The following is a 19,259-nucleotide window of genomic DNA, read 5'->3' as shown; positions in this document are numbered from 1 at the left end:
CATAAGTAATGTTACATTTATCACATTTGTACCAGAGATTTCTCTAACACAGATAGAGCCTACCGACTAATAAAAAGTAGGTTCCACCTCTATTATTACTAATGTGGTATATAAAAAAATATGATATAAGTAGGGTACAGTTTGGTGCGGTTTGGCTTTGGGGTTAAATCGAACACCGAAACTTAAATTTATTTCTGTTTGGTTCGGTTCAATTTGACAGGAGGAATCTAAGTGAAACCAAACCATTCAATTTTGGTTCGGTTTGATTTCAAACGGTTTAATTTCAGTTTGGAGCTAACTTATAGGCTTGTTAAAAATTGGGCTTACCTTATAAGCCTATTTCGGTTTGAGGTTCACAACTTTTTATTTTATTTTATTTTTATAGTTTTTTTTCAATTTGTTATGGCTCCCAAACGGGAAAGAGGAATAGTTTACGGTAAGTAAAACCAAAATTGATAACCACCATACTAAAATTCTAGGAAATCCCTTCTGAGTTTGTTTCCAAAAAAAAAAAATATATATATATATATATAAATCCCAGCACCCAATGACCACTACACTAAAATTCAAGTATCCAAATTCAAATCCATGTACGAACTCCACCAAATAACCAACTACACCCCCAAAACTTAATATGCTAATTACATTAATTTTTATTTATTTATATTATGCGATTCAGTTCGATTCCAATTTGGTTCCAAATATTAGGAACCAAAACCAAACCGTTATGTTAGCCTTCGGTTCGGTTTCAAACCGAAACCGTTTCAAAACCAAAATAACCAATCCGTTCGTTGCAGTCCTGTTTGATCTGTGTTTCGTTTCGGTTTTTGGTCCCAAGTTCCCACCCCTAGATAAAAGTAACATTTTTGTTAAATAATGGCTAAATTGCTTGCTCAACTACTATCCAATGTTACGGGTTTCATATCAAAAACTAGGGTTTTCATTATCTATTCTATCAGTAACAGTCAGCAGGTACAAGAGCAAATGTTTGTTGCATATGTACAAGCAACAATTGTTTATAGAAGAACAAATCCTTGATTGGTAGGAACACGGTTTACAACTTGGGCAAAAACATATCAACTGACGACGCTGGCCATGCGAACGTATACAAAATCTTGATCGTATATGTTCATCCTCTCCGTATAAAATTCTGATTCCTAACAGATTCTTTTTCACACCGCACCAAGCTTGTTTTCATCTTCATATCAAATCCACAAGAAATTGTACTTAAGTTCCGAAGCTTGGTTGCAAAGCATGGAACACGAAATTCCAGTTTGCCTCTTTCTCACCTTTGCTGTAACTCTCTTGACTGCATTCACTGAGGAGTTATTCCTGGAACAAAAGGAACAGCTGGCCTTTTCGTCTTTGTTTTCTCCACCAATACGGCTTGAGTTGTAAGAACCACTCCGGCAATGGAGACCGCAATTTGAAGGGCACATCTTGAAACCCTACAAGGATCTATAACTCCCGCATCCGGGAGATCTTCATAGTTCCCTGTCATTGCATTGTACCCAACTCTCCAATCAGAACTTTTAGTCTTCTCCACAACAACTTCTCCGTCATCCCCTGCATTAGTTGCAATTGCTTTTGCAGGAGCAAGTAGAGCCTGCATTCGACATTGACAGATTTTCTTGCATGAAAACGGAGTAGGCCTTCAACAAGGCATAACTGAAATATTAAAGTTTTTATAAAAAGAAAACGCATTTAGGCATAAAAAATTTAGTTTAATTGTAGAAGCTAAAGACTTTCAAATCCAATGAAAGAGGCCAATCATATGATGATTTTTCTCAGATGTAGCTTCGGGTTTTTTTGTGCATGCTAGCTAGATAAGTCCAATTCTGTGTTGGTAAGAACATCGTGAGCTTAATGACTCAACAGATGTAGCCTGTTGTTTAACATAAGGTATAACCATAGAACCATGTGTTAGGATTCCTTGCGAGGAAAACTGATCATTGGATGATTGGTGCAACAACACAGAGTGAAAAGACTCAGCAAAACTATTGACATTTTCTCCTCTTTCTTGTCCTATATACAGATAGATGCCTGTACGGGCCATGTGGGCGTGCATATGTGCATGTGGATTGGTAATGTGCCTGTTTGTACGTGTGAGTAAAGGAAAGAAAAGGAGACCCTCACCTTTGCTACAAGGTCAGCACCAATCTGCTCATCTAAATCTTCCATAGAATTCTTTATGGAAGGAATAAATTCTGAGAGATGTACATATGTGGCACCACCACCAGGCACCACTCCTTCCTCCATAGCAGCAAATGTAGCATTCTTTGCATCCTCAATTCTGAGTTTGCGATCTTCAAGTTCGACCTCTGTATGTGCTCCTACCTAAGGCATATGAAAATCAGTTAATAATAAACTCATGATAAAAATAAAATTTAGAAAATAGGCAAAGGGTAGATCGCTGGAAAAGGGTGTGTATGGTAGTCTCTTTTTTTATGAGAACAAGAAGAGCAATTGACTGCAACAGAACGGTAGATTCATTTATAATTATTACGTTGCAGCACTAATGCACAAACATAAGCTTTTTCTAATTTGTAGCACAAATGTACAATCAGCATAAAGGAACATATAAAATCGAAAAAGAAGACATTTTCAACACATCGTATCGGATATTGTTGCTCTTTCATATAGCAGACCTTAATTACAGCAACTCCACCGCAAAGTTTGGCAATTCTTTCGGAGAGCTTTCTCGACAGGTTTGCATTTTCTGTTTCTGCCAGATCCTTCTTGATCTGCAATATTCTTGCCTGAATCTCAGCTTTAGTAGAAGGGTCTGCAACTATCGTTGTTGAATTACTTGTTATTTTCACTTTTCTTGCAATTCCAAGCTGATCTGATGTTGCACTCTCAAGGGTCAAACCAAAATCTCCAGAGAGAAAATCAGCACCTGAAAGTTGCAATTTGATTATTATTTTTACTGACACAGAACAAATAACCTAATAACGTCATGCCGAAATATTAGTAGTCTGTTGTAGAGAACCTATAGTTCTCACCAAGTTTGAAAAACGATGTTGTTTTGTAGACCAATACATTTGATAAATGAGATTTACATAATCATAGTGAGCCATGTTATTATAAATTGTGATTCAATCAAAATAATTAATAGCTGAATATATCTCGGAAGCATGTGAAAAAGATAAAGGTCGGCATGCGATGAATATGTTCACCTGTCATAAGTGCAATATCTTGCAAAATAGCTTTTTTCCCCTCTGCAAATCCAGGACATTTAACAACAGCGACTTTAAGTAAACCCTGCTTTTTGTTCACCACTAGTGTTTCCAGTACTTGCTTTGAGATATCCTCTGCAATGATTAGCAGCGGGACACTCAGTTGGGTTGTCTTTTCCAATAAAGGAACAATTTCTGTAACAGTTGAAATCTTGTGATCAGTTACTAGGACCTTAGCTTTGTCAAACTCCACAAGAGATTTTTCCTGGTTCGTAATGAAGTGGGAGGACATGTATCCCTTGTCAAACTGTACGGAACAAAAAATATTAAGAAACTAAAAGAATAAAACAATCAACCAGAGCCCAACTCTAGTTTTGAGATTTGCTTTTGTGATTAGGATTTCAAAATACGTAAGCAGAAATATGTGGCAAACGATCATTCATTTCTATGATAATTTCTGTAATCTGAATAACTCAACTTTTAAATCCAGAAGTTTATATACTTTGTCATAATTTTTACTGGGCAAAAATCATTTCATTACCTTCAGCCCTTCCTCAACTAAAACAGATGTTTCAAATGATGAGGATGACTCAATTGAGATCACTCCATCAGGGCCAATCTTTTCTATAGCTTCAGCAATCAAATTACCAATGAACTCATCATTTCCAGCAGAAATTGAAGCTACAGCTGCAAAAGGGGGAAAAGACTTTATATTATATCTATAAGAGATAAGAGAACGAAAAAAAATACTCGAAAAGTGATTTTATGTAATTTGAATGACAAGAAATGATCACCTTTAATGTCATTCCTTCCTTTTACGGGAAGACTCTTCTCCTTCAAGATCTTGACCAATTCGTTTACAGTCCTATCCATTCCTTTCTTCAGAGAAATTGGGTTAGCTCCGAAAGCTACTGCTAAAAGTCCACCTTTGATCATTTCTCTTGTCAAAATGACTGCAGTGGTGGTACCATCACCTGCCAAATTATTCATTTTCTTTGCAACCTGCATGTAGGAAAGTAAAGATCTAATCTTTCTAATTTTATGCTTGGAAATGCATCAAGATAAGATTCAGCAAGAGAATTATCTAGCAACCAAGAACAACCTCTTGGATTAGCATCGCTCCCACGTTCTCAATTGTATCTGATAGCTCTATGGACTGAACAATTGTTACACCATCATTAATCACTTTCAGTTTTTCAGACTCCGAAAGAACAACATTACGTCCTGCAGTTTCACTTAAGATCAATCAACAAAGCTCACGTAAACACATCACCACCTAATTATTTGTAAATGTGTAAATAGAACAAATTAGTTGCATTAGTTTCAAATTGGGGGCATCTTTTAGTTTCATATCACACATAACCGGCAACAAGATTCATGTACGCCTCATTGTTCCAAATGTAAACCACTTCAAGTCCTTGGAACAGTATGTGTCATATAATAACTGATATCCCAGATAGCCTCAAGGGGTTGACCAACTAAGATGCAACTATCGTTCATGAACCCTCCTATTGATTCTTCTTATAATTCGACAAAATGGAAACAGTATCTCCCTAGAACTCCACGATCACCGGCCAATTACGAATCTTTTTGGTAGTACACTACACCAATATTCATCACAACCGTGCAATCAAAAGTTCAAACAGAAGAAGTATACGCCTTGGAAAGGATTAAGTAAACAAAAGGAAATGCGGAACACCCGGAATAATAAAAATTGAAAAGGAGGAAAGCCCAGATACCTTTAGGTCCTAAGGTAAGGGAAACAGCATCAGCAAGTTTATCTATCCCAGTTTGTAAGGCATCCCTGCATTCTGTACCAAAAGATATCTTCTTTGCGCCGGCTTTGATCACAAGCCTCCTCAAAGCCTGTGGCCTTCTCCAAAACCCAGAAACTCGTTGCTTCTGAAAATTGCTCTGCAGCTGAAATGGAAACCATTAGCCCAAAATCACAGTCGAGAGAGAGAGAGAGAGAGAGAGTCTTACAGAGAAGAAAGGTTTTTGGAAGAAGAGTTGAGAGGAGGAGGAGGAGGAGGAGGAGAAGGAGATGGACATTTCTGGGTGCTGGCGGAACAAAGAGGTTGAGGTTTAGGACAACTTTCCCGGAATTTGAAGGATTTTCCTGGAAAATTTTGACGGGTTTTAGCGTTGGTGCGCAGGGGTTTTGGGAGGTGTGTGGAGATTGTTTTGTCATGTTATTATTTTATTTTATTTATTCATTCATTCGTTCATTTAATTACCAACGGTAAGTGAAAATGAACGAATGAACGAATCAAAAATTGAAATCAAAACACGAATGAAAATGAATCACACTGAATATTTTGGTTTTTGTGGTTTGGAGATGTTCTCAGTTTAAAACCAAATCGCAATATGAAAACATGAATTGATTTTGGGTTAAATAAATATTTAGTTTAATACCAATATTAAGTCATTTATATCAGAGGCTTTTTTTGTTTTTTGTTTTTTTTTAAATGTGGTTTTGTTACTGTCTTAGGCTTTCCAAAGTCTATAATAACTAATGTATTTATGTATGTATATTGATTTGAATTCAAGAATCGTCTCTCTTACTCTTAGTTCACACTCACAACAACAAATATTATGGTTACCTCAAGCTTTAGTTAATAAGGCTTAATGGATCTTTATTCATCAGTTTCACTTTCACAAGGTCCAATATCTTTCTTAGAATCACACCCCCCCCCCCCCCCCCACCCCGGGGCGTTCGCAAGCTCAAAAGCCTTCTCAACCTTTGAAGAGTAAGTGTCCAAAAGAAAAGGAAAAGAGAAAGAGTTGAACGGTACAAAGTAATGACTTGAAAGTTAAAGAATCAAAATATTTTCGTTAAATTGCATGAACAATTTATTTTTTTGAGTTATATTACTAAGGCTGTAAGGCATTTTATTGTTGAAGTTTGTTTGAACTTTAGTTTTAGTATGCCATTATACATTTTGATGATGAATTTTATTTCAAGTTGAATTTTAGTGTGATAATCATGAATTTTTTTTCAATTAGATTGTATTAATTGCATAAAATATTTAGTTTGCTAATGATTTAAAATCAAAATCAAAATGATTGAAACTGAATCGAACCGCAACTAAATGGTTTGGTATCATTTCCATTTAAAGTTCGAAACCGCGCTGCAAAAGAATTCAGTTTCGATTTTGGTTACACTACCGCGCCCACCCATCGATGGATGAGCGAATTGGCCAATGAGTGCCGGCCGAGGCGACTCACCCAAAAACCCCGAGTCAACTCACCTGGTCAGGAAAATAAAACACTCGAAAAAAAAATAAAGAACTTGGCTTTCGGATTGGGTTGTGGCCGCGTAGTCGGCTCTCTTCCCCTCAAAACCCCCATTCCCTCAGCCCCTTCTCTCCCTCTTTTGTCTCTTCACTTCTCTCCCTCTCTCTCTCCAGAGAAGTGAAAATTCCCGAGAAATTAACCGCTTGATTTTCTCGGTATCCAAACAGAAAATAAAAATTCAGAAAGAGTAAGAAAAAAGCAATAAAAATGTCGCACGCCGTGTTCCGGACGGCTCAAATCATGCCGATAAACACGCAGCTACCGACGAAGCCGAAGCTGGCGGTTCTGCCGACCCAGTTTCGGATGATGCAGCGGAGGGGTCTGGTGCTGAAGGCGAATTGCTTGCCGTCACCGTCTACTTCCGATGCTGTGGACGGAGACTCCATGGCTATGATGGAGCGCTGCTTCGCGGGGCCGTCCGCCCCCGGCGGTTTTGGTCCGGTTATGAAGGGACAGTATGGTGCGTTTGGTGCGGTTACTCTTGAGAAGGGCAAGCTCGATATGTCTCAGAAGCAATCCAAGTCTAGCCCCGAGGTCAGTCTTACACTGAAATTTTGATTGTTTTTCTTGCTTTATTTGAGTTGATTGAGTTGTTTGGTTGGTGAGAAAATGGGGAAAATGGAAAAGAAACTGAGGGGAGTGACAATCCTTAGAACTGTTTAATCTAGGTGCTGGATACTGGAGTAATTTAGAGATTGTAAACAGGATACAAATTTTTAGGGGAATGAACGAAATTGCTTTTATCAAAATCGGAATTAGTGCAATTCCACCTTGCTAATTTATAGTTTTTACCTGTATACAAAAATTGATGGACTTTTTGTTTTGATACAACGATATTCGGGGGAGTGGAGGCTTGAGCTAACTCACACAACGGGGTAGCCATAATTTGGTATTGAACTTGCCATTTATGGAAGTCAAACTTAAAACCTCTCACTTACAATTGGAGAGGAATACTACTACATGTAGTGCTAGTGGCAAAATTGAGCGACTTTGGTGTTTAATGTGTTGGAAACATTGGATGAGCTAAGATATGAATGTTATTATCTAACAGTTATACTAAGTTGACAAGCCCTTTTTGAATTCCTTATGAGAATGAAATTCATGACTCCAACAACAACAAAGCCTTATCCTACCAAGTGGAATCGTCTGTATGAATCCTAGAATGCTATTGCGATTGGTTTTGCGACAAGTCTTTAGTTAGCTTCTCTTGTCTTTTCTTAAAGTCTCTTTCCAGGTCTTCCTAGGTCCTCCTCTACCCTTTTTTCCTGAGCCTCTGTCTCGTAATCGCATTTTCTAACCGAAGCATCTGTAGGTCTTCATTTCACATGTCCAAACCACCTTAACCGATTTTCTCTCATCTTATCTTCAATTGTGGCCACTCCTACTTTACCTCGTATATTCTCCTTTTTAATCCTGCCATTTCTCATGTGCCCACACATCCAACGAAGCATTCTCATCTCTGCTACACTCATTTTTTTCACGTGTTGATGCTTGACCGCCCAATATTCCGTGCCCAATGAAATTCATGACTAATAATGTTTTTATATTTGTCATATTTGATGCAACAACAAGATTGAATGTATGATGAAATTGGCATTTCATATATATTTGGACTTTGTACGAAGATTAGTGTGTATGTGTGATTTAGAATCTACTTTAACTTCAAATTTGTCTCTCTTTTGTGATGGCAGACTTTAATCTTATATATTCCCAATATTATTAGGTTTTACTAGAATTCAATTATCAAGAGTGACCTATTTGGAATCCAAAATAGATAATAAACAAAGCGTGATTATTAATTCCTTCAAAAAAGATGTAAAATGTCGTCTTAGCTGCCCATTATGGTTGTGTTGAAATTATAAACTAACATAATTATTATTTCCAACACAAAGAAAATGGAAGTAACACTCCTGTTAGTACCTTGATTTGTTGGGGGCAGGAGGCTGTTGCATTGACTAGAGCGTTTCCATTTGATTTTGTTGCTTGTTTTCTTTTTGTTCCTTTTTAGGTTGGACAATATTGAGTATCCTATCGAGACTAAACACAAGTAAAATAAGATGCATGCCTCATAAAGCATAAAGTTTGAACTTAGATAAGCACAAACAATATAAGATGCATCAACCATAGGACAATATATGAACTATAAAATAACTCACTGTACCCTAACAAAATATTACGGAAACTCATTCTTTGACCAAAAGTTGCTCTAAGGTTTCTTAACCATTCAAGTGCTACCAAATTAGACAATTGTTTGATACTTCACTCTGTTTCAGACCTCTGCTTTCATGAAGCAATTATGACGTATAGTTGGTATGTTTTAGTGTACTTCCATTATTATTTTGTTCAGTACTCTGTGAAAATGCTAATAATTTGAAATTGCAGACTGCAATTGGGGGAGGTGGTGGAGATATTGGAAAGAGAATAAATAATGGTGGTGGTGATGGAGGCGATGATGGTGGTGATGATGATGATTATTTTGATGACTTCGACGATGGCGACGAGGGAGATGAAGGTGGTTTGTTTAGAAGGCGGATGTTTCTTGAAGAGGTTGGGAATATCCTTTATTGACGAACAATATTGCATATTTGTTTAAAGATTTTTCTCTTTGGGTTATATTAATTTGAAATATATGTTGCACTGATGATTTATGAATTTTTCTGCAGCTCTTTGATCGAAAATTTGTAGATGCAGTATTGAATGAATGGCAAAAGACAATGATGGATTTACCTGCTGGGTTTCGGCAAGCTTATGAAATGGTGCGTACTTTTAATATCATAGTTTGTTTGAAGTCTTTCAATTAGATACTACAAACCCCAAAAAAAAAAATAAAGAGGAAAAGAAATACGTTTGGCTTGATACCAAACTAAATTTTGTCTACAGGGATTGATCAGCTCTGCTCAAATGGTTAAATTCTTAGCGACCAATGCAAGGCCGACCACTACTCGGTTTATTTCTCGTGCGCTTCCTGATGGAATATCAAGGGCATTCATTGGCAGGTGAATTTATTAATTTTTGGAGCAGTTTCTTATGTTTCAAGTCTATCCTTTTGCCAATTACTACCTGCTGGACTGTCCTGAAGCATAATATTTCTAGCATCTTTCAGTAGCTTTCTATTCTAATTAATTTTGGCATGTCTGTTTCCCATTCTCATACTGATTGATGTTGCCATACACGAAAGTGGGCAGGAGCCAGTAGTAGAAAAATGTCTGTACACATCAAGAAACTTTCATGACACCGATATTGTGATAGAATCATAGAATAGAAGTTAGCGGCCTTTTAAGAACTCGAGTCTCTAAGATCCATACAAGTAAGGGATTATATTGTCATATTGTGGAAGTAAATCATATCAGTGTAAATAAGTAAATCATTTTAGAGAACATTGGAGCATCGGTCTCTGCACTATACACCAATTGTAGCTTTGGTCCCTGGATTGAAAATATATTAAAATTGGCCTCTGAATTTGAGGAAATGTGGAGTATTGTCCTTCACACTAACTTCTGTAATTAAGGACCAAGGCTCCAATTTTCTCATCACATTACTTGGGTGGTCTTTAAGAAAATAGTAGATAATGAAAGACATTAACCGTAATACTCAGCAGGTTTTACTTACATTAATCATAGTTCTGAAAGGATTTGATAGGGCACAATCTTGATCACAATAGGGAGCTACCTGTTAATAAAGCTAACCAATATCCTTACAATCCTAAATAAAATATTTTTTTTTTATTTTTTATTCTTCAACACATATGCAAACCGGGGCTTAGGTGATACATATCCAGGTTGTTACGTAACTCATAAATAAAAATGAAACTTGAAAAATATAAAAGAAGCTAAAACAACTAAACAAGAAAGTAAAAAGGATTTCTGCTTATGCTGCTTTGACTGGCTCTGCCATGCGACCTTGAAAATATGATCTTTAACATGTTCAATACCCTTATTTTTTTAAAACCAACAAAATTCAACCTAGTCCTAAAGGGAGTTATGGTTGTTAACACCCCAGTACGAGTAACGAACTCTCACATATTAATTAAGGAGCACCGTAACAACATTTGAGCACCGTAGGAGCAAAATATAACCAACTTAGAAGTTTCAGTAAGGATCTCCTTAAGCACTTGGAAGAATAATGGAACATGTATCAAATCAAGAAGACTTTTCCCTGCGAAGGCCACGATTGGAAACACAACAAAAATGAAGAGACAGAAATGAACTTTAGTAAATAACTGTTTGGAGAAATCAGATATCTAATGGTAAAAGATGGGGAGCCATGGATATGATATAATTCAGTGGCAATGCATTTATGTTTCCTCCCTAAGAGATAAGTTCTGGTGTTTGTTTAATTCTTTAATAAACATATTGTATCCCTTAGCATTGATGTTTGATATGATATGTTGTGCAGAATGCTTGCAGATCCTGCCTTTTTATTTAGGTTTCTTTTAGAGCAGGCTGCGACAATTGGTTCCTCGGTGTGGTGGGAGTTAAAGAATCGTAAGGGCAGGTGCGTTTCCATGTGATGACAAAAGCATGAATTTTTTGGGAAGCCTTTCGAATATTGAATTCATTGATATTTATTGACTCGAGAACAGGATAAAACAAGAATGGGATTTGGCGCTTATAAATGTACTCACAGTAACAACATGCAATGCTATTGTTGTTTGGTCGCTTGCTCCTTCTCGTTCATATGGGAATACATTCAAGTTTGATTTGCAAAATACGTTACAAAAGCTCCCCAACAATATATTTGAGAAGAGCTACCCACTGAGGGAATTTGACCTGCAAAAGAGATTTCACTCTTTCTTCTACAAGGCTGCTGAGTTATGTATGGTTGGACTATCTGCTGGAGCTGTGCAAGGTTCTTTATCAAATTTTTTGGCCAATAAAAAGGAAGGAAGGTGAGTACTGTATTGCTAATTCTGTTTTTTGTTATCTATATTCTGATAATTTTGAATGCAATGGAGAAAGAAATTTGAGATGGAATTTGTCTTACTTTTTCTTTAAAAGAACCAGGAGTTGCGTTGTTCTTTGTCTAATACTCTGCCCATTTCATAAATCTTTGACAATTTTGGATCAAGTAATTTATACCACTTTTATCCTTTCATTTTTTGTTACATTTTTTTCTTAAGAATTGTAAATAGGTGTGAGCTGTTGACTGGATTGATAATATGCATATTAAAGTTATTTATTTTTATGGAGAAGGTTCTTTTCACATAATAACGTGTTACACAACATAGAAAAGAAATGGAAATTACCATTACGTCAACTCTTTAATTTTTTTTTTTGTTTTTTGTTTTGTTTTTTGTTTATTGTATTGTCAACAGTTCGAGTGTCCCACTTAAAGAAAGTTACTAGAAGAGTAGTGCTTCAACTTTTTTGAAATAAATTTTCCTTCTCTCCTCCCCCATTTCGATAAGACAACTATTTATTGTTAATGCCAACTAATATAATTCCTACGCTTGCTCATACAATTTACTTCCATGCATGTTCAAATAATTAACTTCCCATGCACGTTCAAATAATTAAGTTCCTATCCAATGTTAACTTGTTTGACAGGTTATCTGTGACGATCCCAACCATCAAAGCAAATGCACTCGGTTATGGTGCCTTCCTCGGACTATATGCGAACCTGAGGTATCAGCTATTATGTGGATTTGACAGAGCAATGGTGAACCATTTTGATGTTATTGGGGTCGCCCTGTTTTTTAGCACGACACTGAGGTATGTTTTTTATTCTGTTTGGGCACTTGTACTTAAAGCATAGACTGCTAAATTGCTTATACAAATGTAACCTGCCTTAGAGGGTTTTATTCCCCTCCGTCCCTTTCTACCTTCCTCATTCTTCTCTGGCCACATTTATTCATAATGCACTCAAAACTAAGCATTTACCATTTCTAAACATAATTTAGTTTATATTGTTGCCCTTGATACATCTAAAAGGTAAATCAAGAATGAAAAAATGTTTTGGTTTTGTCAAACGTTTGGGTTCACTGGTGCATGGTGGGGCCAGCTTAGTGCCCGTTCTCTTCAAATTTGATTACATACTTCTGAGATAAATAAGAAGCCCGTGCGATACCCTTTTATCTGGGTTTGTTGAGCAATCCCCAGTTTTTCAATGGCTCGTAATTATGATTGCCTGAACCCCACCACCGTTTTTCATTGACTTTGTGCTGTAGTTGGCATAAGCACCCGGATCCTACCGATCACTTGGGCCTTCTTTTGTCCAGAAATGTCTTTCTCACCAGGCAACTCCTATGGCACTGAACAAAATGCTGCATAACATGAAACGCCAAAAACCATCCCCATAGTTGTTTTGTAGAAATATACAGATATCTTGGAAGCAGTAAATAATATGCCAATAGTAGACGTCGTTCAGTTCTTTCTAAGCTCTAGTGCTGCTATGCTTCAGAATTGGTTGAATTCTCATATATGGATTCCTAGTCAATAATTTCCTCAGTGCAGCAATGTAATGATCATTTCTATCCTCTTTCCACTACAACTCCTGAAGGAATTGTCTGTTCCTATTTACTTGCGTATCATGTGAGAATCCGATCGAGTATTTTGGCAAAATAACAACTGTAATTTCTGTGATTTTCTCAAGAATGAATGCTGCCTGCAAGTAGGGAGTCTAAAAAAATCTGAATCGTCTCTCTTTTAAGTTTCATATGTAAATGTGCATCTCTCTGATTGTAGCGTGTATTCATCCAGTGACATTTGAATTTTCCTTCTTCCGTTTCCAGGACAGATAAAAAAAATCTGTCATAAAATCAAGTTCATCTTGGTATAATTCTACTAGGTCTTCTTTTTCTTTGGTATATCTTAAGTTTTGCTTTAAATGGTAAAATTGCACGATGTATCAAGCGATTCTTTGACTCTCAATTGGGAATGTGGACAGGATTTTGAATGTACAATTAGGAGAGCGATCAAGGTTGGCTTGGCTTGGGGTGGAGGCTGATCCACTTGTTCACTCTGATGATCTTTTGAAGGTATACAGTAGGCCTTCTGAAAATCTTGATCAGCCGTCTTCAAAATGGTTTATATCAAAGAATGCCATCGTTTCTGGGCTTGGGCTCCTCGGCATCAAACAGGGAAATGCCGACTCTGTTGCTGACGGGGAATCATCAACACCTAAGACACGCAGAAAGAGGATTGTCCGGAAGAAGGTGACTGCAAGTTCAGCGTAGTTTAATCGAATGTAATCACCGACGGAGTCCAATTTTGTTGCCCGAGGGAGATACAACTTGCTCGCTAAACTGTTACGCTAGAGGAGCTTAAGAGGTGTTTGTGCTGAAATTTCTGGCATCTCTGGTAAGGAGAAGATTTCGAATCTTTAGTTGCTTTATTTAGTGTCCCTTCTCTTGATTGCAAGTGCATCGCACTGCTATGTTTACCATGAAATTTTAGTAAATTAGAAGCTTTAATTTATTTTTTTAGCTAAAAGCGCATTTTTTTTAGAGATTTTTAGCTGTTTGTAATTTCAGCCGTGCAAGTTTGTCACATTACTGAAAAATTCAATAATTCAGAGGTTACTTATTTGGAAGTACTTTTAAAATTACTAAAAGTTTTTTGGTGAAAGAGTTTTAGATTTTGAATAACATTTAAGGTGCATTATTGATGAAGTACTATTCCACGAACATCAGTTATGTGCAATAAGCACTTCAAGTGCTTTTTTAAGATTCACTTGCGTTTTTACTAAGTATTAGAGCCCAAAAATATTATTACCAAAAGTGCTATGAGCAATTTTAAAAGCACTTTCAGTGTTCTTCCACTCTAAGATCACATTTGGTGCCCAAAGTCATATTGATGGGATATCGCACTAGTATTTGGATGATTGCCCCTTGAACTTGTAAGGAGCTGCTAATTTCTTCTCTAAACTTTAATTTTAGCTGATTATTCTTCTAAACTTTTATAATTGATCAATTTGTTTCTTAAATTTTAAATTTAGCCGATTATCTCATGAACTTTTCTAATTGACTAATTCTCCCCCCTGGGAACTTTAATTTCTCCTAAACACTAACCTTAATTTCAACAAAAAATGTACGGGGTAAACTAGTGGAAGAGAAGAAGACAAAAATATGTTGTCCACATTAGGTATGAAATTATTTTTTTGTGTATATAATTAAAATTCAGAAGGGAAATTTGACAATTATAAAAGTTTAGGAGCTAATTCGTCTAATTCAGAGAAAAATCGGCAAATTGAAAAAGTTCATAAGGTTAATTTTCTTAAAATTAAAATTATAGGAAAAGTTGAGAGCTCTTTACAAATTTGATAAAGAAATCGACAAATTCCTCATTGATCCAGTACAATCTCTCCTTCTGTGAGAGTTATTCCCCCTTTTTGGTGAGGGTTTTGATCTTGACCACCATCTTAGGCGTTGACTCTAGCTTCGGCTGGAGTCGGTTGCCACATTTCCCTTTCTTTTGTTTTCTCCTCTTTTCCCCTTCTCTGCTGCTTTTTCCCCCTCCTCATATTGATTTGCCCTCCTATTCTTCCCTTGCTATCATCCTTCTTTCTCCATCTGAGTTTCGATCTTCAACCATACTTGTGTTCGAGTTAGTGCTGCGAGTTTTAGTGTTTCGACCAACTCGGGTGTTCCCAACACCACCACCTTCTCTTTATTGTCTGCTGGATCTGGCAATGTTGCTCATGGTGTTCCATGGGCTTCCTCTTATTGATAACCAACTGATTTATTCAGGTTTTTGTTATCTTTACTTTATGGCCATGCTCGGGGAGCATATCGGTGTTGGATGATACGATCGGGAGGGCGATGTTTGGTGGTGGGCATGGATTTCTGCAGGTTGAGATTCACTATCTTGGCAGAGGCGGTAGCAGTGAACTTCTCGGTTTGTTGTTTGTTTCTTCTGTTTTTGGGCCTCAGCTATTTGGTTGGGCTCTTTGTTAGTTTGTTGTTTTGCCGCCTTTTGGTTTTTTGTTTTCCTATTATGGTCCTTTTTGGTTTGTTTATTTTGTCTGTGGGTCAGTAGTTTGTAAATTTGTGTTGTGTGTTTAATAAAAGGGAAAATGATCATTGCTGGATCCTTTTTCTAAGGATCTTGTGATCGTGATCGTTCATCATACATCATGCGATTAGAAATCATTTCAAAATTTAAAATTAAATATAAATAATACCTAACAAAAATTAACCGTACGATCTACGATTATGAAATTCCTAGGATCCCCATAAAAAGGACCTGACCTTTAATAAAGGTTCTTGATGGCGATCTTTTGATCCACAAAAAAAAAAAAAAAAAAAAAATCGGATAGAGAAATCGACAAATTGATCCAATTCTATATTATCTTCAAGTAGATCGCCGGCGAACGGAGCACCGTCCGATTTGAAAGTGGGCCCCACATGCAAAAGATAACATTACACGTGTCCATGTTAACCTCACCTTCTCCCCTCATAAAACCTCACATGCAAAGGATATCATTAACTCCATAAATCGCCCAGCCGCTCACGGAGGCCGTGGCATACGACGATGAGCCCCGTCATGTCAAACCTCCGGTACTGGCTGGTCAACCACCCTACGATTCTCCACTTCTCGTGGATTCCAGGTCAAACTCCAGCCTCCACTCCACTCTTCCTCACTCTCTCTCTTCTCTCCTACCTCTCTCTCACCTTCCTCCTCCGCCGCCTCCCGTTCTCCCCCATCAACCCCGCACTACTCAAACCAATCACAGCCGTCCACAATCTCATCCTCTTCCTCCTCTCCCTCATCATGGCCGTCGGATGTACCCTCACCATTCTCTCCCCCCACACTCCAAACCTCGATTGGATCCTCTGCTTCCCACCCAACACCTACCCGACCGGGCCCCACTTTTTCTGGGCCTACGTCTTCTACCTCTCAAAAATCCTCGAATTCTTCGACACCCTCTTCATCATCCTCAGCGGGTCCATCCAACGGCTCTCCTTTCTCCACGTGTACCACCACGCGACAGTGCTGGTCATGTGCTACTTATGGCTCCACACGTGCCAGTCTCTGTCCCCAGTGGCGCTCTTGACCAACGCATCAGTGCACGTGCTCATGTACGGGTACTACTTCTTGTGCGCGGTCGGGATCCGACCCAAATGGAAGCGGGTCGTCACGGATTGCCAGATCGTGCAGTTTTTGTTCAGCTTCGCGGTGTCGGGTCGGATGCTGTACTTGCACTTCACCGGGTCGGGTTGCTCCGGGATTTGGGGCTGGTGCTTCAACGCTGCGTTTAACGGCTCTCTCTTGGCCCTGTTTGTTGACTTTCACGCCAAGAGTTATGCCAAGAGACAGGATATGGTGTCGTTTCAAAAGAATAAAAGCTCATGAATGTTTTGATCAGTCTTCAGGAGGTAGATTGTTCGTCCTTCTGTTTGAATGCTCTTCTTATCTCTTTCTATTTTGTGTGATCACTGTTAAGTCGTGTCAATAATAAGATAAAAAACAATAAGAATATAAAATGTTGACGTAGTTTAAATGTGACCGCACAAATAGAAGGGATGAGAAAAACACCCAAACAGGAGGGCAGACAATCTGCCTCCCTTCATCGAGTGGTGGTTGTGCTTCTTGTCTTTATGGATGTCATTTATTGAACGGCCACAATTGGTTGAGTATTTGAGTACATTTTAGATTCATTATTTCTTCATTGGAGCAATTTTTCAATGTATTTGAAACACAATTATGTGCAGTTATTGATTGACTGTATTCTTATTATATGGAATGGTACAACTTGTGTTCCAATTACATATGTAAGTTTCCCGTGCTAGTGGCTTCTTACTTTTATTAGTTGTGTGTATTTCTTACTCGATTATTTCTCCACTTGACCAATTTTTTTGATTTACCTAAAACACGATCATGTGATGTTATTAGTTCAATCAAATCATAATAAGTGAATTTATTTCCTTAAAATACTATACTTGTGGATTTGTAAACTTTATCGTCTAGTATTATTAACACATGAAATGATATACATATTATTAACACGTGAAATGATACACAATGTAACTTGTCAAGGTTTTAAAAAAATTTAGGTGCTAGTAGGGCGGTGGGTAAAGCACTGGCGGAGCCACATTAAGGGCTACCCTGGGCTGTAGCCCAGGTAACTTTTGGTAGAAAATAAAATTTTACATGTAATTTTTATTGATTTTTGAATGTAGCCCATCATATATTTAGTCACTGATTTGAATTCTCTTGGTTTAAGTATATAATACAGTTTACAAACTATTGCTTCTTGTACATGTAAAAGTTTGAATTTGTTTGAATAACGAAAGTTCTTGGCTCACTTTGTGAAAATTTTCTTAAGCTAGCTGATACTGTAAAAAATATAGTATCAGGTTTATTTGTTGATAATGATTTAAATCTTTAAGCTAGCCCACCCGGTGAAAAATTTCTAGCTCCGCCATTGGGGTAAAGCTTATGCAAAAAATTTTGATTTTAATTAAATTCATTTTATAACACATAAATGAATATCTGTTTATAAAAAAAAAAAATACATAATTGTATCGGATACCTAAATTGCAAAATAGAATGATATATAAAGGGTAAAGTACTAAAACATAATGAAACATGAGGAACAAGAATATAATAAATGTTTATCTAAGTATCCAACAAGTTTGTTACAAGTTATTGATTTTTTTGTTTAAGTGAAAGTTGCGACCTAAGCAGTTTAGGCGAATGTCTAGGCAGGTCTAAGCGTCATTTCTTATTGTTTAAACGCTTAGAAAATAATCGTGACGGTGACCAACCGTGCACCTAACGCCTAAGTGAGACTTAAGCAATCCTAAACAGAGCCTTTTAAAACACTGATTATAAGTACCTATAAAAATTACTCGTGCCGTAGCTTCTTGCTTTTATTGTTTCATTTATTTGCTTACCAAAAAAACTATGTATTACTTAGTTTCTCTGCTCCTTCAATCATGACTATATTAAAAGAATCAAGAAGTATGTACAAATCATAAAACAAAAATCAATGGCTGTTTACTCTTTGGTGGGTGAGTCTTTATTTGAAAATCTTTCATTGTGTTTTAAGTCGTCCTCCTAGTGAGTGGTTAGGGTTAGTTATCTAGGTTAGATGATTTTTTAAATCTCCAGTTATTTTATTTTATTTTTTATTTTTTAACTTTTGATTTTTACAAACCTATATTTCTAAAGAAACCATATAACTTATTTCATTTTCATTTTTTCAAAACCAAAAACTTGTCTTGTAATTAATTTCAGCTTTTAGTTTTTCGTTTCAAATTTAGAAACTAAAAACTTGAAATGGTAATCAAACGAGTCTAAAACTTTTTTAATCTACTAGAAGGGTACTTTGAACTCGAATATACGGAGGCATGTACAATGTCCTAAACAGTTGACCTAATCCAAATGAATTCACGTTTAAGTCTATAGCCAAAGAGCTTGGAAAGAGAGAATATAATTTTTGCACATTAATTTGAAGACATTCATCAAACACCTAATCGATTTCCTTAGATAAGGGTTAAGAGCATCTCAAGTGGTGCAGGAAATTTAGGTGTATGGTAAGACGGAAACCTTTAAGGGAAGTGATTCTCATTTTTTCATAAAAATAGGGATTAGTTGTGGGTCCACATGACATCGAATTTTAACGATCCAACCCGTCTATTTTTTAAGTTGCGCCTCATAGATCATCCTTAAAAAATATTAGACAAATCGGAAATATTTAAGACATTTAATTGGGTTTAAAAAAATTAACGAATACTTTGTTATATAAGAAACAATGAAATTTGATCTTGATAATTAAATAGGCAAATAGTTTCGGATTGAATTGAATTTTTGCAAAGATAATCTATGAATCAAGACTTAC

General features: G+C 36.8%; 3 protein-coding genes across 3 annotated transcripts; 2 read left to right on the top strand and 1 right to left on the bottom strand.

Annotated features, from left to right (window-relative positions):
- Nucleotides 1–942: 942 nt before the first annotated feature.
- Nucleotides 943–5,350, bottom strand: LOC137714369 (chaperonin 60 subunit alpha 2, chloroplastic-like). The gene is made up of 9 exons (XM_068453604.1): nt 5,163–5,350; nt 4,919–5,099; nt 4,282–4,403; nt 3,974–4,181; nt 3,721–3,866; nt 3,180–3,486; nt 2,649–2,899; nt 2,137–2,337; nt 943–1,606 (listed from the first exon to the last, which is right to left on the bottom strand). The coding sequence occupies exons 1-9, from the start codon at nt 5,229–5,231 to the stop codon at nt 1,316–1,318; spliced, it is 1,776 nt and encodes a 591-aa protein (XP_068309705.1). The 5' UTR covers nt 5,232–5,350; the 3' UTR covers nt 943–1,315.
- A 1,114-nt stretch (nt 5,351–6,464) lies between these two features.
- Nucleotides 6,465–13,899, top strand: LOC137711859 (protein RETICULATA-RELATED 1, chloroplastic-like). The gene is made up of 8 exons (XM_068451018.1): nt 6,465–7,010; nt 8,859–9,023; nt 9,140–9,232; nt 9,357–9,472; nt 10,872–10,970; nt 11,059–11,364; nt 12,023–12,187; nt 13,362–13,899. The coding sequence occupies exons 1-8, from the start codon at nt 6,684–6,686 to the stop codon at nt 13,648–13,650; spliced, it is 1,560 nt and encodes a 519-aa protein (XP_068307119.1). The 5' UTR covers nt 6,465–6,683; the 3' UTR covers nt 13,651–13,899.
- A 1,999-nt stretch (nt 13,900–15,898) lies between these two features.
- LOC137715076 (fatty acid elongase 3-like) lies at nt 15,899–17,257 on the top strand. The gene has a single exon (XM_068454301.1). It carries the CDS (start codon nt 15,947–15,949, stop codon nt 16,766–16,768), a length of 822 nt encoding a protein of 273 aa, XP_068310402.1. The 5' UTR covers nt 15,899–15,946; the 3' UTR covers nt 16,769–17,257.
- The last annotated feature ends 2,002 nt before the right edge of the window (nt 17,258–19,259 follow it).

The sequence above is a fragment of the Pyrus communis genome, chromosome 1 (assembly GCF_963583255.1).
Source record: "Pyrus communis chromosome 1, drPyrComm1.1, whole genome shotgun sequence".
Classification (NCBI taxonomy): domain Eukaryota; kingdom Viridiplantae; phylum Streptophyta; class Magnoliopsida; order Rosales; family Rosaceae; genus Pyrus; species Pyrus communis.
This window is presented reverse-complemented; position numbering and strand designations above follow the sequence as displayed.

What these genes read in the sequence shown, in the direction of transcription:
- LOC137714369 (XM_068453604.1), bottom strand. Translation starts at nt 5,231, where the DNA reads ATGTCCATCTCCTTCTCCTCCTCCTCCTCCTCCTCCTCTCAACTCTTC. An exon ending in AGGAAGGAATGACATTAAAG is followed by an intron (nt 3,867 to 3,973) that starts GTGATCATTTCT and finishes CCCCTTTTGCAG; the next exon opens with CTGTAGCTTCAATTTCTGCT. An exon ending in TAGTTGAGGAAGGGCTGAAG is followed by an intron (nt 3,487 to 3,720) that starts GTAATGAAATGA and finishes TGTTCCGTACAG; the next exon opens with TTTGACAAGGGATACATGTC.
- LOC137711859 (XM_068451018.1), top strand. Translation starts at nt 6,684, where the DNA reads ATGTCGCACGCCGTGTTCCGGACGGCTCAAATCATGCCGATAAACACG. An exon ending in GGCGGATGTTTCTTGAAGAG is followed by an intron (nt 9,024 to 9,139) that starts GTTGGGAATATC and finishes ATTTTTCTGCAG; the next exon opens with CTCTTTGATCGAAAATTTGT. An exon ending in TTAAAGAATCGTAAGGGCAG is followed by an intron (nt 10,971 to 11,058) that starts GTGCGTTTCCAT and finishes ACTCGAGAACAG; the next exon opens with GATAAAACAAGAATGGGATT.
- LOC137715076 (XM_068454301.1), top strand. Translation starts at nt 15,947, where the DNA reads ATGAGCCCCGTCATGTCAAACCTCCGGTACTGGCTGGTCAACCACCCT.